Source organism: Myxine glutinosa, chromosome 7 (genome assembly GCF_964187855.1).
Source record: "Myxine glutinosa chromosome 7, kmMyxGlut1.1, whole genome shotgun sequence".
Lineage (NCBI taxonomy): Eukaryota > Metazoa > Chordata > Myxini > Myxiniformes > Myxinidae > Myxine > Myxine glutinosa.
In genome coordinates, this window is record NC_136267.1 from 163,376,282 (window position 1) to 163,394,297 (window position 18,016).

The 18,016-nt window shown below is 48.0% G+C and overlaps 1 protein-coding gene across 1 annotated transcript in view; it reads left to right on the plus strand.

The window, feature by feature from the left end:
• LOC137431800 (uncharacterized) overlaps positions 1–18,016 on the plus strand; it is a 134,737-nt gene that overhangs the window by 72,499 nt on the left and 44,222 nt on the right. The window contains exons 4-5 of the mRNA XM_068123515.2: positions 17,466–17,531; positions 17,701–17,778. Of these exons, the coding sequence (XP_067979616.2) occupies positions 17,466–17,531; positions 17,701–17,778 (144 nt within the window). The remainder of the gene's footprint in view (positions 1–17,465; positions 17,532–17,700; positions 17,779–18,016) is intronic.

Consider the following 18,016-nt stretch of genomic DNA (forward strand, 5'->3'; position numbering starts at 1 on the left):
AGAAAATTTTAAGCACGCCGGCGGTCGTTGGGCTAGAAAAAGAAAAAGAAATTATAGTTGAAATTGGGGTTGAAGAGACGGGAGAAAGAGTAAATGTATCGTGGGAGGAAAAGATGGAATATGTGCAAAGTCTGTATTCACATCCTGATGTCATGCTGCCTAACTAGTCTAGTAGGAAGACTAGGTCCCCCTGCACCCCCCGGAGATATACTTCTAATCAGTGTTTCTAGATTGGAAAAAATGTGTAGAAAATGACTAGCTATGGCCCCAAGCTGAAAAAATGTCCCACATACCATTTTTATGCAAATTACTGCTGCCATTATCAAAAAAAGACTAGGTCCCCCTGCACCCCCCGGAGATATACTGAAACTGGCAGTGACTGGTGATTGAAATGCGGTGCCTTTTTGTGTTTCAGGTCGAGGTACGTGAACTCCCCACGATCTACAGCAACCAGGAAGAGACTGATACCAGGGTGGTTCTGTACCTCCATCATGCTGCTACCATCGGATACAAGAACGCTGTAGTCAGAACACCGGACACAGACATCCTCCTGATCCTGCTCCACCATGCCCACAACATCAAGCTGACGGTGTACCTGGATACAGGGTCAGGGAAGCATCGCCAACTTGTCAACGTCTCTGAGCTGGCAGAATCCCTGGGAGAGGACTACTGTGCCACTCTCCTGGGGTACTATGTGTTCAGCGGAGAAGACTGCACCAGTGCCTTCAAAGGGAAGGGAAAAGTCGGGCCCTTGAAAAAGCTGGAGAAGAATCCCAGGTTTCACAGGGCATTCGGTGAATTTCACAGGGTATTTAGAAAAATAAAACTTTGTGTTAACGTCTGTGTAGACGGACCTTAATATGAGTCTATTATTTCGTAAAACTGTGATTATTTTGTAAATAAAGCACTAATTAGCATACTAGTATACCATAGACACATGTAATCATGTTATGAATAGTTCTATCATGATCTATGCCCTTCAAAACATGGGTCTAGACACCTTCATTTTTCAATTATCTGCAATATTGGCTGAGATATGTCAAAAATCGTTTTTTTGATAATGGCAGCAGTAATTTGCATAAAAATGGTATGTGGGACATTTTTTCAGCTTGGGGCCATAGCTAGTCATTTTCTACACATTTTTTCCAATCTAGAAACACTGATTAGAAGTATATCTCCGGGGGGTGCAGGGGGACCTAGTCTTTTTTTGATAATGGCAGCAGTAATTTGCATAAAAATGGTATGTGGGACATTTTTTCAGCTTGGGGCCATAGCTAGTCATTTTCTACACATTTTTTCCAATCTAGAAACACTGATTAGAAGTATATCTCCGGGGGGTGCAGGGGGACCTAGTCTTCCTACTAGACTAAACCCAAATGAAAGTTTGCAGGTGCTGTTGGCGGAGAAGAGAATCCCGAAGGTGAGTAGGAGCGTGTATGGCACGAAAATGTTTGGCGCGAAAGTGTTTGGCGCGAAAAGATTTTCGCGCGCCTGGGATCGAGGCGTAACCCGGGCGCTCGTGGAAGGTCCGTGGGGAGGTGTACGAGAGTGAATGGCGCGCGTGTGCGAACGGCGCCGGAGCGCGAGTGTGTAACGGGAGAGTGTGTTACCAAGAGTGAGAGCGAATGCACTACGGAGTGTATGTGTGAAGAGTGTGACACAGACTGTGCGATGGCTGAAGGGGGTGTGCGAGAATGCACACCAGAGCGTGTTGGAGAGAGTGTGTGGGAGTGCACACCAGAGTGCGTGATTGGGTGTGCAGCAAGAGAGTGCCCACCCGTGGGTAAGTGTGCACTGATTGGGTGTGTACCCGGAGAGTGCACACCCGTCGTTGTTACCGAGTGTGTAACAGAAGAGTGTACGCGAGGGTGTGCGATGGCCGAGTGTGTAACGGAGTGCGCGAGTAGTACGAGTGCACCAGGATGTGCGCGAGGGTGTGTGATGATGGAGTGTGCGAGTGGCATTAGTGCGCCTGAGTGGTGTGCACCTGAGTGTGCAAGAGAAGAGAATGCACGAGAGCGTGCGGTAACGGAATGCATGGGGTGTATGGGAGGCGCTGGGACGCCTTGGTGTGGAATGAGTATGGAAAGGGTCGCGTGGTGTGAGAATGCGGCTCAAGCATCGACCCAGACTGGGGAGTTAGCATTTAGGCCAACGTATAGCCGACGCGAGCTCTCGGGGCGTGGTGCACTTTGTGTGCTGCGGGGGCCGGCGGGGATCGTTGCCACGGTGGCGTGCACGATTTGGGCCGGGCCCCGCCCTGTATGGTCGGTGCCGCGCCTTGGCGGAAAAGGCAATCGGCACGGTTTGAGAATGGGGTAGGAGAGGTCGGAACTTCGCCCCCTGGCGGGCGCGGTGCTCCGACCGGGGGAGGTTGGGCCATCGTGCCGGGGACTGAAAGGCTCCGCGCAGAGATGGCGCCTGGAACCTTGGCCCAAGCATGCCTCCTCCCCTGAATCGAAAATGCTGGACAGACCCAACCAACAGGAGACCAACCACCTGCATGCATTGCTCGGCTTTTCGAAGCCGAGCTGTGATGAGAATGTATTGCGGCAGGGAGAGGCTCGTAGTTAGTGGACAGTTAGCCATAGTGTTGGCGAATGGTACCTTTACCATTCGTTGGGGCAAATGAGCATTAGAATATGGGGATGGCAGTGAAAACTAGCCGAGGGCGGGCTAGGATATTGTTAGGGATTTAGATGACAGTAGATGACAAGATTTAAGGAGTGACTTTTGTACAGGTCGAGGGGACGTAGAGAGATTAGAAGGATGATAATGACGGGGGTGTGCTTAGTGTAAGGGAAGACGGAAAAGCACGAGTATTATAGGGAAGTAGTTAGTTAGATGATACTGTGTGTATGAGCTTGAGATTGAGGCGCAAATGAGGAATTGAATGAAATTGTGTGTGGATGAACTTGCGCAAATGAGGCATTGGTCGGGGATGACCAGAGGTAGTGTATGAGTGGTGTATTGAGGACAAGTGGAATTGTGTTGGAGTGTATGGAAAGAGGAATGTGAGCACAAGAGGTGTGCAAGTGGAAAACAGGTGTGTGGAATAAATGGTGTGGAATGAGTGGTGTGGAATGCTTGGTGTGATGTAAAAGGTGTGGAATGCATGGTACGAAGGAGTGAATGGGGGAAGATGGACCCCTTCACGAATACCCGGGGAGGGTAGTTTAAAGTTAGGTAGAGGGCTTAGGTAAATTGTTGGATATTGACACCTGTGGTGCAGGTAGTGGCAAGGTATTGCTTTGGAGGGTGCATGAGTCTGTGGAATGGTTGGGCGTGTGGGCTTTGTTGGTGCGTATGGTTATTGGGGCACTCCGCCACTGGTAGTCTGTCGGCCAGGTGAGGCCGCAGGTAGGCTCTGGGAGCCAGTCAGAGTAGTGTTCAGTGGGGCCCGAGGATCCTAGGAAAGGACCCGGGTAGCCCAATGCCAGAGAGGGCATCAGAGGGGTGAGAGAGCTAGGAGGGGCCTTCCCCGATTTAGGGTAGTCGCAAGGAGCAAGGTAGGCTCAGGTGGCGACTTCAGTTGCGGAGGTGCGCAGGTAGTTGGACCTGCTAGTGGAGCCACACGACCCAGCCCCGAAATTGTGCAAAGGCACAGTAAGAAAAATTGGGGAGTGAGACCCAAATTTGGAAGGCACCACAGGGTGGGTCAATGGGAATTGGTTTTTAGAACCACATAGTGTAACGATGGCCAATTGAATTGGCAGGGCAAGACCCCGGGTAGTGTAACTGAGTTAATGTTATTAGAGTATAGCTAGGATGAGGAATCTCTTCGCACCATCCGCATCCACTCACCAAGGGAGACGGAACTCCACACCAGGGTTTGTGAACTATTTGGATGGTAAAGACGCATCATGACGTGAGTGTGACATTGTGTGTATTCCATCTCTTCCTTCTTGGGAGGGATTGGACGACGAATTTGGTATAGAGGGGGATATGGGAGACAAACGTAGCGACGAATTTGTAAATTGTAAATACAGGGAAGGGCAAGAGTAGTGTAGGCTGACATGGGGGGGTACGAACGGTTAGGGACGAGCTTTCTTTGCTCGCTCGCCCGCACCCCTCATGTTGCATTGCCTTGTGTTTGTGTGTACCCTTGCGGCCTTTCCTCCGCTAACTGTGCTTTGTCTTCCTCCCCACCCATGGACCCATTTTGGAGGGGAGTGTGCAGGAACCTTGAACTGTGCAGTGGCACCTGGCTACACTTGTGCGGCGCCCCTGCTACCTTTTGCTGCATGAATACACCTTATGGACCACACGTTCTGTGGCCTGGCATCTTTGCTGAGCAGACATTTACTGCAAACGTTACCTTGCACCTGCGGACCACTGGTTTTAAGTGGCGTCAATGTCACGCAGATGGACCATAAGATTGGCCCTGCTGGAAATAAAAACGAACACGGGTTGTACATTATACTCGGGTGTGTCAGGAAAGCAGACCTGTAAGTTTTTATTATGGCACACCGAAGACGAAGCAGGAAGCAAGAAGATGCAGCCAAGCAGCAAATATGACATTTGAAATGGTGAACTGTGCATTTTTGTGCATTTTTGTGTATTGGTGTATTGGTGCATTGTTGTTTCTCCCCTCCAAATTTTCTTTCCACAAAAGAACAGGTCCTGGGTTATAGAGATGTAAATAATTAGTTTAGTGTTGTAAATAACATGCTCCCCACCGGCTTTATGTTTAGTTTGAGAATCAATTCCGCAATGTGGTTAGCTGTGGGTGTGCGTCTGTTAGTTAGTACACAACGCAGTAGGTGGGACATATCTAGTGTTGTAAAACTGTGACATACAGGGTGTTAGATTAAATGTAGAGGGAAACCACATCTAAGTGTCACACATAATTTAAAGAGTAGTCCCGAACCTTTCTCAAAACCGGTCGTTCTCACCTGTGTGGGTTCGACTCGGGGACGAGTCTGGCAAGGGAGGGGGGGGGGCAGTGCTACGGTTTTGAGATTGGCACATATTGATCATTAAAGGTTAAAGGGTTGCCCCCCATAGTTAGTCCACGAGCAACATGTAGGCCACCTGTAGTATTAGTTATGTCATTGTATGTGTAAGTATAGGCCATTTCCCCGAGTAATATCTGCGTTGTGTAAAGACATGAGTTTAGGTCCCCTTTCATTTTTTCATCCACCCTCCAGTTCCACCTCCATGGGCATAATTGATCCCACGGCCCATTTGGCTGCCGCAGCATTTCTTACGCTTTGGCTGCCTGCAGCATTTACTGCCCTTTGCTCGCTCACTAGTCGAGTAACACGAGGTAGGCCTAAGAAGGAAGAGCACGGGGTCGGGGTGGGGGCGACGTCAAGGCGGATCATCAGACGCAATGACGGTAAGGGCCACCAGCCAAACAGGACTCTAGCGGCATGGCGTGACAGGGCGTGGTGAGGCGCGTCGGGTAAGTGCGAGAAGGTTCGCAGGGCGTGCCTATAAAAGTCACTGCACAAAGCCCTTGAACAGGACTTGTTGGGAAAGGGCATGATAAGAGGACTGAAGAAAAGGACTGCAGAGCTTTTGCGGAGAAGAGGACTCGCAAGGGGAGAGCGCACGTACGAGGACTGTGAAGAACTTGATTCGCATCGCTCGCTTTGGAGGCATTGCACTATATCTCAAGTATAACGTACGCGCCAGAGGAAAGGCAGCCAGACGCGCTGGTGGCGAATATCGCCTACTCAGCCACGCGAATAAACGCGGCAATATCCGCCAGTGATCACCGCTAACCGCCAAAGTCCGCTCCCTACCAAATCGCCCCGTATTAACCCTTGTGCGCCAAACGACACACGGAGAGCTCCTGCCCCTCTACTTACCATCTGCACGGGACGAGCCGGAGACAGGAGGGAGCTGCACGAGAGCCATCCCTGGACGGGGTGAACATCATCCTGCAGCTGCAAGCCCCGTGTGAGTGTGTCTGTGTGTAAGACGGGCCCGTTTGTCCTGGGCAGTAAGTTAAGACTGTTTTAAGGCTGCACGGTGTCCTCTTTTCTGGAGTCATTGTAAATAGTGTAAATAAATCTTGTTATTCCTTTCTTTCCAATTTGATCGCCTGTGTGATTTCCCCATTGGCTAAGCGTGGTACGAGTAAGATCGCTAGAACCGGGGACACCATATAAATGGCACGGATTGCGTGTATGCACCGCTTGGCGTCTCAACACGCGTGATTCGTGCGGGACTTATTTCCTCGTTCCAGGGCAGCGCGAGTAATTAGGTAATAGCGATTCTAGTCCTAACACCGTATTTCGCGCTGTCCGGGAAGGACGTCATAGGTCCCTGGTCCCGTCGGCCAGTCAAAGACAAGGGGACTAATCCCCCCTTGGTAATGGGAGTAGGCCGGCGGCGAGATCCACAACAACAACAACAACAACAACATGCATTTTAAGGCCATTTTCCCTGCAAGAGCGGGGGTTAGCCTTGTGGTCCCCATGACAATCTTCTCCATTTTGCCCTATTTTCTGCATCTCTCCTTGTTAACCCCCTTGCCCGCATTTCTTCTTCCACCATCTTTAGCCAAGTCTTTCTTGGTCTTCCCCGTACCCTACTTCCTTCTACATTCATTTCCATCACTCTTCTAAACCAGTCACTTTCATCCTTCCTCAACACATGACCAAACCATCTCAACCTGTTCCTCTTCACAGCATCAATCACAGGCTCTATTCCCATCATCTTTTGCAAATCATCATTTGTCTTCCTCTCTCTCAACGACACTCCGCACATCCACCGAACCATTCGCATTTCCACCCTTTCCAGCCTTCGTTGCTGCTCGACATTCATGACCCATGTCTCGCTCCCTTAAATCATAACACTTCTCACACATGCAGCATACACCTTTCCCTTCAGCTTCAACGCCACTCCCCTCCTCATCAGCACGCCACTCAGTTCCCGAAACTTCTTCCATGCACATCTCACTCCAGTACCCGTTGCCGAGTCTGATCCACCTTCTCCATTCAGCATGTCTCTGAGGTAGCAAAATGTTTTCACACCTTCCAGCTTCACGCCGTCTCCAAGATCCAACTCAACATTTCCTCCATCTGCAGCTCCCTCTGTGCACACCTTACATTTGAATGTAGCTACCACACTGGTTAATGACCCTCTCAAACCACTACATTTTTGATGAACCCACTCAGCGCACATTGTTCATTGAATGGAGTTCACTCCGACACCCTTCCTGCACACAGCACATGGCCACTTCCCAGTTCTTTCCACCTCACCACATGCTTTACCACTTGCCATCACCTTCGTCTTTCCTATATTCACCTTCAGACCTTTTGTCTCCATACATTCCTTCCAGCTGTTCATCTTTTCCTTCAGTCCATCCATACTTTCCGCAATCAACACCAGATCATCTGCATACAACAACTCCCACGGTAAACCCTCCTTTACGGTCTGAGCCAGCACCTCCATCACAGCTACATATAGTAGTGGACTTAGTACCGACCCCTGATGCACTCCCACCTCTACCTCAAACTCACCACTGTTCCCGTCCTTTGTCCTTACAGCTGTGCATGCTCTTTTGTACATTGCCATCACAACTCTGATCAACCATTCCTCCACTTCTAACTACCTCAATGCCCATGTCAATACTTCACGTGGAACCCTATCGAATGCTTTCTCCAGATCAACAAACCTAAGAAACAACTTCTTCCTCTTCTCCTGTACTTCTCCTGCAACTGCCTCACAATAAAGAGCGCGTCTGTCGTTCCTCTTCCTGGCATAAATCCAAACTGCATTTCGTCGATCTTCACTTTCTTCCTTATCCTCCTCTCCAACACCCTTTCCAATACCTTCATTCCATGCTCCAATAACTTTATCGCTCAGTACGAGCCACACTCCAGAGGTTCACCTTTCCCCTTGTATAGAGGGACAAGGGTACTCAGTTCCCAATCCACTGGAATGCGGCCTTCTTTCACCACCAGATTACAGATCTCTGCCATTCTCTTCACACCCCAACTTCCTGCTGCCTTCAACATATCTCCCACAACTCCCGTCGGCCCTCCCGCTTTTCTACTCTTCATTGCTTTTATCGCTTCCTCAACTTCCTTCTCAGTTATCTTCTCTGCCGGTCCTAAAACTGGGTTACTCTCTATGTTGCCATCCCATTCATTCTCTGTATTCAACAGCATTTCCATATATCTTTTCCATCTTCCTTTAATTCCATCTGGGTTCACAACGATTTGTCCCACTTCATCCTTCACGCAACTCACCCCCATCACATCACACCTCTCTTTCGCTATCTGCTTTGCAATCCTGAATACTGCTCTTTGACCCTCTTCCGAATCCAAGCGTTCTCCAAACATTTTCCTTCATGTCTCCTGCGCCTTTGCTACCTCTTTCTTTGCAGCCTACTTGGCTGCCTTATAACTTTCATGCTCTGCTTTTTCTGCTCCCATACCCTTTGCCTTCTGCCACTCCTTGAACTTCTTCCTCTTCTCATCAATCCTCTTTCCAACTTCATCATCCCACCACCATGTTTCCGCGTGCCTCGGTGGTCCTTTTGTCCATCCACATACCTCACCAACGGCTCCCAACAGACTATCTTTCATTGACATCCAACCACGTTCAAGCTCGACCACATCATCCTCTACCCGACTTAGCCTCTCTTTTCATGCCTCCCTTACTGTCACCTCTTTCAACCTCCACACCTTCATTCTCGGTTGGCACTTCACCCGCCGAGCTCTCCTCGCACCTTTCACCCTTATGTCGCAGACAACCAAGTGGTGCTGTGAAACAGCCTCCTCCCCCGGGATCACCTTTGTGTCCCGGAGGTGCCCCCTATCTCGCCTACGCACCATCAGGTAGTCAACGGTTGTCGTCGACCCACCTGACGTGGATGTAACAAGCTTATTATCCCCTTTCTGGAACTGAGTATTACAAATCAACAAATCAGCTCCATCAGCAAACTCCAAAATCATTTCACCTTCTCCATTTCCCACACCATATCAGTAACCCCCATGAACTCCATCAAAACCGTCCATACTCCTTCCCACACGTCCATTTAGGTCTCCTCCTACCACAACAACTTCCTCATCTTTCACGTTCTCCATCAGCTTCTCTATCGCACACCAGAACTTGTCCTTCTCTTCATCGCTCCGACCAACCTGCGGAGCATATCCCGAGATGACGTTCACCAAGAGCTTTCCAATCATCATTTTCATCATCATCAACCTATCACTCACTCTAGTCACACTCACCTCACTGTCTACAAACTCCTCAGAAAACAGGACACCAACACCATTCACGCCCTCCGGGCACCCTTGCCACACAAACTTGTATTTCTGTCCCTGCCTTCCCTTCACCATTCTCACACCACTTCCCTTCCATCTCGTCTCTTGCACACAACATATGTCCACTCTTCTTCTGACCAATACTTCCACCACTTCTGATCTCCCTGTCATTGTCCCTACATTCCATGTCCCAAACCTCAGAAACCGATCTCCACTTCGGGCTGTACCCTGCCCACATGTAGTTGTAATTGTCATGGTTCTCTTTTTGAGGCAATGTTTTTATGGCCGGATGCCCTTCCTCACGCCAACCCTCTTAGTCGCCTCTTACGACACGCAGGGATATGGTGTACCTGTTCTAACCAGGGTACACACCGTACACACCGGTCCAAGTCAATTCATGTAAAAGCACAAGGATGGCCGAGTCGTCCTCCCAAATACATTACACATACAAGCTCCTCCACAAGCTTGAGATCACCATTGGTGACAAAGAAAAGGTTCGTTTACACTGCACGTTAAGCAGCTAAGATGGCCAGGCATACAGAATGTAAACGCAACACTTTCGAAGGTGAGATCCTCAGTGAGCAGAAGCACTCGGAGCCCTCAAGCACGTCGTGCAAACGAGCCTCAGGAAGCAGGAAAGGAGGCCTCAAGATCGTCAGGCAAACAAGCCTCAGGAAGCAGGAAAGGAGGCCTCAAGCACGTCGTGCAAACGAGCCTGAAGAAGCAGGAAAGGAGGCCTCAAGCACGTCGTGCAAACGAGCCTCATGAAGCAGGAAAGGAGGACTCAAGCACGTCGTGCAAACGAGCCCCAGGAAGCAGGAAAGGAGGCCTCAAGCACGTCGTGCAAACGAGCCTCATGAAGCAGGAAAGGAGGACTCAAGCACGTCGTGCAAACGAGCCCCAGGAAGCAGGAAAGGAGGCCTCAAGCACGTCGTGCAAACGAGCCTCAGGAAGCAGGAAAGGAGGCCTCAAGCACGTCGTGCAAACGAGCCTCAGGAAGCCTTGTCTTGTCCTTTCCTCGCTTGTTTAGCCAATGACGATGAAAGGAAGACCGACGAGGGTCGAGTTGAACCTTCCCGCGCTGAGATTGAATATCGTGTACAACACAAGGGAATGAAAAAGAAATAATATAATGTTCTTTGTATTGGTATCGGCCGGCACTCAGCTCTGGTCTACGAGGCTTTTAGGAGTTTGATGGTCGTATCCGTGGTATAACCACCCCACGTGGGAAGCACACAAGATGGCGCGGATTCGCGCCTGTAGCCAGCCGCCGGCGTGAGGCAAGCAGACAGGATAGCCTCCTTTGGTTTGCTCGCTATCTCCTCCGTCTCTGAAGAGCACCACCGTCCACTTTTCCTCAGGCAAGGGTAATAAATGTTTTAAGCCGCCTGGTACTCAGCTTTGCGTCCCAAATGGCCATCAGGAGCTGGGTGGTCGCTGGAACTCCAAGTCACCGCGCAGGAAGCGGAAGGCGGAAGAACCACAACAATATATATGATCAGCAGATCCACAACAATATATATATATATATATATATATATATATATATATATATATATATATATATATATATATATATATATATATATATATATATATGTATACATATATATATATACATATACATATATATATTATTTATTTATTATATTAGAGCAAACGTATATGGTTATGTCGTTATGTTTATATGCGACGAAAACGTCTTCTTCTTCTTCAAAAAAGCTAACATCCTCTTCATTAACCCTCTTAATTACGGAGTGTCTGTTATTAGAGTGTTTTAGGCCAAAAAATATATATATATATAGTTCGTTTTTGGGGATTTTTCAAAAATCGCTCTTTTGTGCCTAAGCCTTTTTGATTAATGACAGTTATATACAAGTACACATTCGCATAAATAAATACAAAACAATTCGCAAACATTTGAACAAATAAATCAAACAATTCCGGAGGTGTACGAAGTTGGTAGTGAGGCTTCTTCTTCTTCCTGAACGGCATCATACTTAACTCAGAAACGTGATGAACCTCAGCATATATTCACCAGCATATATTCAACAAAAAGGTGAAATGATGATTTGACAATTGTGATGGATTCTGATTTGGATGTTATTGCTTTTCCATTATATTTGCTCTCATTTGAAATACTAGGGCATGCCCGTACTATATATATATCTAAAATTATATCCCCCCCCTCTATTTACATGAAATGGTTTGGTCCATTCGCAAAGCCAAAGCGAACGGCTTGCGAGTACGGTGACAATCCCCCCCCCTCTATTTACATGAAATGGTTTGGTCCAAAGCGAACGGCTTGCGAGTACGGTGACAATCCCCCCCCCCCCCCCCCTCTATTTACATGAAATGGTTTGGTCCAAAGCGAACGGCTTGCGAGTACGGTGACAATCCCCCCCCCCCTCTATTTACATGAAATGGTTTGGTCCAAAGCGAACGGCTTGCGGAGTTTGGTAAAGAAATCGCCATAGCGTGCACAAACGCGCAGGAAAGCGAAAGAATCGCAAATTAGTTTTAATTAGTTTTAAAACATAGTTTAACGCCAACATAGCGGCAACATAGTTTGCCAACGTGAAATAAATGAATACGCTCTCAAATGTGCCGTCCGAGGCAGAGTCTGTTCGCCACGTTCGGCACACGTGATAGCTCGCTGCTCTCTGATTGGTTGAATCGTTTTTTGGACATAGCTCGCTAACTACTTGTCCGATTAATATGAAACCTTGAAAAGGCACATCCTCGGGTCCCCAGCAATATACCTGGCAAGTTTCAAGTATATCGGACCCGTGGTTGTCGAGAAACAGCGGTCACAGACAGACACACAGAGATTACTGGCATTATAGATAGATGTTCGTGTCTTTTTCTCTTGAGCAACGCCAAGTACTCCTGCTGTAAACACATATACTTTACTCAGTGTACAAATACAAATACAACTTTGGCTGGGGGTAACATAGGCTATGTGGCCGCAGCCTCACACGGGGGTGTGGGGGACTGGGAGAAGAACGTAAATTATTGATGTAAATGTGTAGTGCCATCTGGTGATGGTGGCAGAGGGTATTACACTATTACAATTTCCACTTTTTTACCTGGGCAACACTGAGGTTAAAGCACTCTTTGCACAGGTAAAAAAAATTCTCCTTCTCATCCCCCCTCCCCCAAAACGGAGGGGGCATGTCAAAGCTTCCGCTTCCGGTCTTGCCGGCGAGGTTTCCGTTTTTTCGAAGCTTTCCACGCTCTCCACACTATCGAAGTTAAGTAATTGTTTCCATTTGTATTTTCGTCAAAACTATTTATTTTATGGTGTATGTATGTATAGTGTGTCCCGAGGAAGATTCTCTGTGTTAATCTTTCATACCTGTATGATATATCGTCGGTTAATTCGTGTCGTGTCTTTTGAGGCCTTGTACCGTGTTCGACCTTGAGGCTTTGTTTTTCTATCAGCGGTCCATCAATTGTGCTCCAACTACTTTCGTTCTCTGTTTTTTTCCCAGTCTTTTCACCCCATGCGTCCTTGTTTAAAATCTCAACTCAAAAACAAAAAAACAAAAAAAACATTTCCTTCTCTGTTCTTATTCATTGTTCTTATTCGTTTATTCGTTGTTCTTATTCGTTCATTCGTTCTTCAACTATGTGTTTCACCCACATTTCCCCAGATAGTTTTCACTGTTAAACTTTAAAATGTTTAAACTTTCCCCTGAAGTTCTGTATTCTGTCGTGTATTATAACACCTTTTTCTTCTTCTTCTTTAAAAGGTTGCTTTCGACTTGCTCACCAAATCTATTCATCCCAAAAAAAAATTCCATCTCTTACAGTGCCTCTTTCATACATTCCCTAAACTCTCCTGCTCTCCATCCCTCCTCCAGCGTCCTCAAACGTATTTTTGACTCGAAGGTCACAAGAAACTCATTTTGCAATAAATGTTCGTTTCCCATTAATCGTACACTTTCCAAAATCCAATCTCACCCCTCCCCTCCAAATCCTCCCCATCACCCCTCCCCTCCAAATCTTCCCCATCACCCCTCCCCTCCAAATCTTCCCCATCACCCATCCCTTTTAAATCTTCCCCCTTGCCCCTCCCCTCCAAATCCTCCCCATCACCCATCCCTTTCAAATCTCCCCCCTTGCCCCTTCCCTCCTAAACTCCCCCCACACCCTTGCCCTCCAAGACTCCCCCTCACCCTCCCCTCCTAGACTCCCCCCTCACCCCTCCCCTCCAAATCTCCCCCATCTCCCATCCCTGTCAAATCCCTCCCCTTGTCCATTCCCTCGTAAACTCCCCCCTAACCCCTCCCCTCATAAACTCCCCCCTCGCCCCTCCCCTTCAAATCTCCCCACCCTCATTTCTTCTCCATTTCCCCCCTCTCACCCCTCCTCCTCAAAGTGTCCTCCCCGCTTCTTCCCCCTTCCAACTCTCACCTCCATCTCCCCCAACCTTCTGCCTCGCTCTTCCCCTCCTCAAATAACACCTCACTGTGCCTCACCCAATCACCATCAAACCTTTTGTCCGCCCCATTCTTCCCTTTCTCCAAACTATTCTGAAATCTCTGACACACCTTCAAAAGCTCTCCCTACCTCTTCCTCCTCTTCCACATCTTACCCTACCCCTCACCCCCCCTGTTCTGTATCCGATGCTCCCCCTTCCTCTTCATTAACGGTATGGACCTCAATCATCCGGAGCCTTCGCTCAAACTTGACTGATCTCTCCATACAGGTTGCTTCTGACAAACCAGACGTGATCTGCTTAACAGAAACTTTCCTCCTTCATGATGTCTCTGATTCCTTGGTATCTCTCCCAGGTTACTCCCTCCTCCGGTATGATAGACCTGAGCCTCGTCCTGGAGGTGGGGTTGCTATCTTTATAAAAAACTCTCTTCCTCACTCGCCCTGCACAGCCCTCTCTCCACCTCACCCCCAGGAATACCTTTGGCTACGGCTTCCCCTTCGCTCCCACCTTTTGTTCACATGTGTGTTGTACCATCCACCAAACAGTCATGACTCCATCTACATCTCGCTGTCTGATAATATGGACCAACTTCTATCTACTCATCCCAACTCTCTCTTCCTCATATGTGGTGATTTCAATTGTCACCATGCCAGTTGGCTGGGTGTGGGTACCTCTCTCACCAGCCATGGCTCTTCAGCAAAGGACTTCTGCGACTCACTGGGACTGACACATTCTGTCAATTTCCCGACCTAGATCTCAGTCAACGGAGCATCTTCTCTTCTGGACTTGGTTATGACTAACTTCCCTGAAAATGTCTGCTGCTCTTCTTCTGCTCCAATCGGCTCATCTGATCATGTGCTTGTTAAAGTGGACATCTCTCTGACCATTCTCAGCGTCGACGAGTCTGGCATTTCACTCAGGCCGACTGGCATGGTCTTCAAGCAGCCATCAATCATCTGGACTGGTCTCCCATCTCTACTGCCTCTGACATCAACTCATCCTGGGAATTCTTCCAAAGTAAATTGCTCTCTCTCATGCACAGATTTATCCCATCTCATCTTCAGTTGTCATACCCTTCCTCCCGTCCATGGTACACGGAATCTTGTGGTGAGGCTGTTGCCCAGAAACAACTTGCTTTCGTCTCCTGGAAAGCAAATCCAACGGAAGGAAATCTCATTTCCTTTCACAAAGCCCGAAACAAGTGTGTGTCCACCCTCAGGAGAGCCAGGAAACAATATCTCTCCGTTCTCAAGACCGAACTCTCTTATCTGTCTCCCTCTTCCAAATCCTGGTGGCATCTGGTCAAATCTGTTCCTTGTGTTTGTTCCCCCTCCGTCCCTTCCCTCATGTCAAATGGCTACACGGCTGACTCCGCACGTGAAAAAGCTGAATGCCTCAACTCTGTGTTTGCCTCTAAATCTTGTGTCCCAAACCCATCCCTCTCTGTACCCACCATACCCAGTCGTACCCAGCTGCTCCTGGACTCTGTGTCCTTTCCTCCTGACAAGGTGGAAAAGTTTCTGTCAACCCTCGACTCTGAATCCGCAACTGGACCTGACGGCATCAGCCCACGGGTCCTAAAATCCTGTTCTTCCGCTCTTTCACTCCCTCTCTCTGTTCTCTTCACCCTTTCTTTTGCTCAAGGTCATCTGCCATCTGCTTGGAAATCAGCCAACATCACCGCTTTGCACAAAAAGGTGCAAAAACAGATCCTAGCAACTACAGACCAATCAGCCTTCTCCCAATTATCAGCAAAGCCATGGAATCCATCATTGCTTCAGATATGAAATCTTTCCTCTTCTCCAATGGCTTGATCTCTGATCATCAATTTGGTTTCAGACCTGGTCACTCTACTCTGGACATGCTGCTTCTGCTTTCTCAACAATGGATGGAGGTCCTCAATGCCAAACAGGAAATTAGAGCTGTCTCCCTTGACATATCACGTGCCTTCGATATGGTCTGGCACACCGCTCTGCTCACCAAACTCTCCTCCTTTGGTATCCATGGAAATCTCAACGCATGGCTGGTGGACTTCCTCTCTAGTCGTAGACAAAGTGTGGCCCTGAATGGGTTTCTCTCATCTCCTCTTCCTGTTCAGGCTGGAGTTCCCAAGGCAGTGTTCTGGGCCCTGTGCTTTTTCTGGTCTTCATCAATGATCTCTCTGGCTCTCTTGAAAATCCTCTCTATCTCTCTGCTGATGACTCTACTCTCTGTCGCTCCATTCCTCATCCCGCAGATCGGCAGTCTGCTGCCTCCTCACTCTCTGCTGACCTGGACAAAATCACAGACTGGGCAAACAAGTGGAACATGTCTTTCAATCCTGACAAATCTCACACTCTTACGATGTCTCTCCGAAAAGACCGACTGGACAACCCTCCCATCCACTTTCTGAATAATCCTCTCCAAGAAGTTCTGTCACTCAAGCTTTTGGGTCTCACTATCTGCCATGATCCTTCCTGGGAAAACCACATTTCAAATCTGGCCTCCAAAGCCAGTCACCGACTGGGCATCCTCCGTCGTGCGAAGTCCTTCCTTGGCACACCTGAGCTCCTCACCACATACAAGGCTTTCATCCGCAGCTCAATGGAATACTGCTCTCCCCTCTGGGCTGGTGCTCCTGCCTCACACCTAGCTCGTCTTCACACTGTTGAAACCAAAGCATTCAGAATCATTGGAATCTCCCCTGATGAAGCTAACTCCAAGGGCCTTTCACTCACTCACCGCAGGCAGGTTGGTGGACTTTCCATCTTCTACCGACTCCTCTCTGGCCTTGCCCCCCCCCCCCCCAGCTCTCTCTGGGCTCTGTCCCGCAAATATTCCTACAGGTCGCACAAGATCTGTCTGCAACCCTCTTATGGTCCAAACTGCCAAAATCAAGAATCTTTACTCACCTTCACTCCTTCATTCCTCTTTTCTTCTGCTCTGGAACAAACTCCCTCACTCTCTTCAATCCCACTCCACCCTCCAGGTCTTTAAAACAGCTGTTCACCACCATCTCTTATCTTCCCACATCCAAAACCTTGAACTTTTCTACCTGCTAATTTCACCTCAAATCCACTTTTTTGAAATACCAACTTCTGTCCTGGAAGTCCTTGGTGTCCTTGTGTTTTATACTTCCCCCCCCCCCTACCCACGCCTTCTCCCCCCAAGCCCTCTCCCTCCCACACATCTCCCTGCTCTCAAATGTTGCATTTGTGTGCTTCCCCTTCTCTCCCCATCTTGTCTTCCGCTCCGTCTTTTTATATATTTTGTTTGTCTGGTTGATTTGTTTGTGAAATAAATGTTAGCTCTTTCACGAGCGTCGATTCAGTATACAAAAAAAAAAAAAAAAGTCCCCCCCCCCCCCCCCCCCCAAAAGATGTATATGTAGTATATCTTTCCCCTCCCTCTCCCTCACCTCTCGCATCCCTTCCCCCTTCCACACTCTACCCACTCTCTTCCTCACCCCCTCCCTCTCCTGCCTCCTCCCTCCCCTCCCTCCCTCCCTCCCCCCACCCCTCCCTCCCTCCCCCCACCCCCCCCCCCCCCCCGCTATGCCGGGTACTCCTGCTCGTATATATATATATATATGGAGTATATTGTACAATGAAAAGTATTGTGAAAGCGACAACATAAGTTTTGGAAATTCAAAGATGGTTCATTTAGATGTCTGATCAGATCATTCAGACCTGGTTGCTTTGGGCAATGACTGATCAGGTTACATCTAAACGTGCAATCAGAATTTATTTCTGCAAGTCTTAATAATAATGGATAAAATCACTAATACAGTATAATATTTGCGTTTTTTCCAGAATGCAGATATCAAGGCTGTATGAAAGCATCAACTGTCTGTGCAACCAGTCTTGATAATCTCGTAGGTAGGTGACCCACGTGTTCAGAACATGTTTCATGACATATCACTTCCACTATACAATTTACTTTTCAGTGTCATGATCCATGTTGCTTTAAAAAAACTGTTGTTCTTAAAAACGTACATTTTTACCGAACTTTTTCTCAACCCATTATAAATCCTCTTTGTCTCTCCAGCTTGCCAATATGATGTCTGCTTGAGGTCCAAGCTTGAGTGCGATAAACCCGTGCTCGACCGGCTGTCACCTGTCGCAGGTCGCTTTAACTCTTTAAAATCTGTAAAACACCGATTTGGCTTCAGATTCGGGATTTTCTTTGATTTTTGTTATATCCACTTTTTGCAAGCTTTATATACAATTGTGGCCAAAAATATTGGCACCCTTGCACTTTTTTCAAATAATGCACAATTTCTTCCAGAAAATTGTTGAAATTAAAAATTATTTTGGTATCCACATTTGTATTTCTTTGGTTTGCAGCGGAACAAAACAAAAAA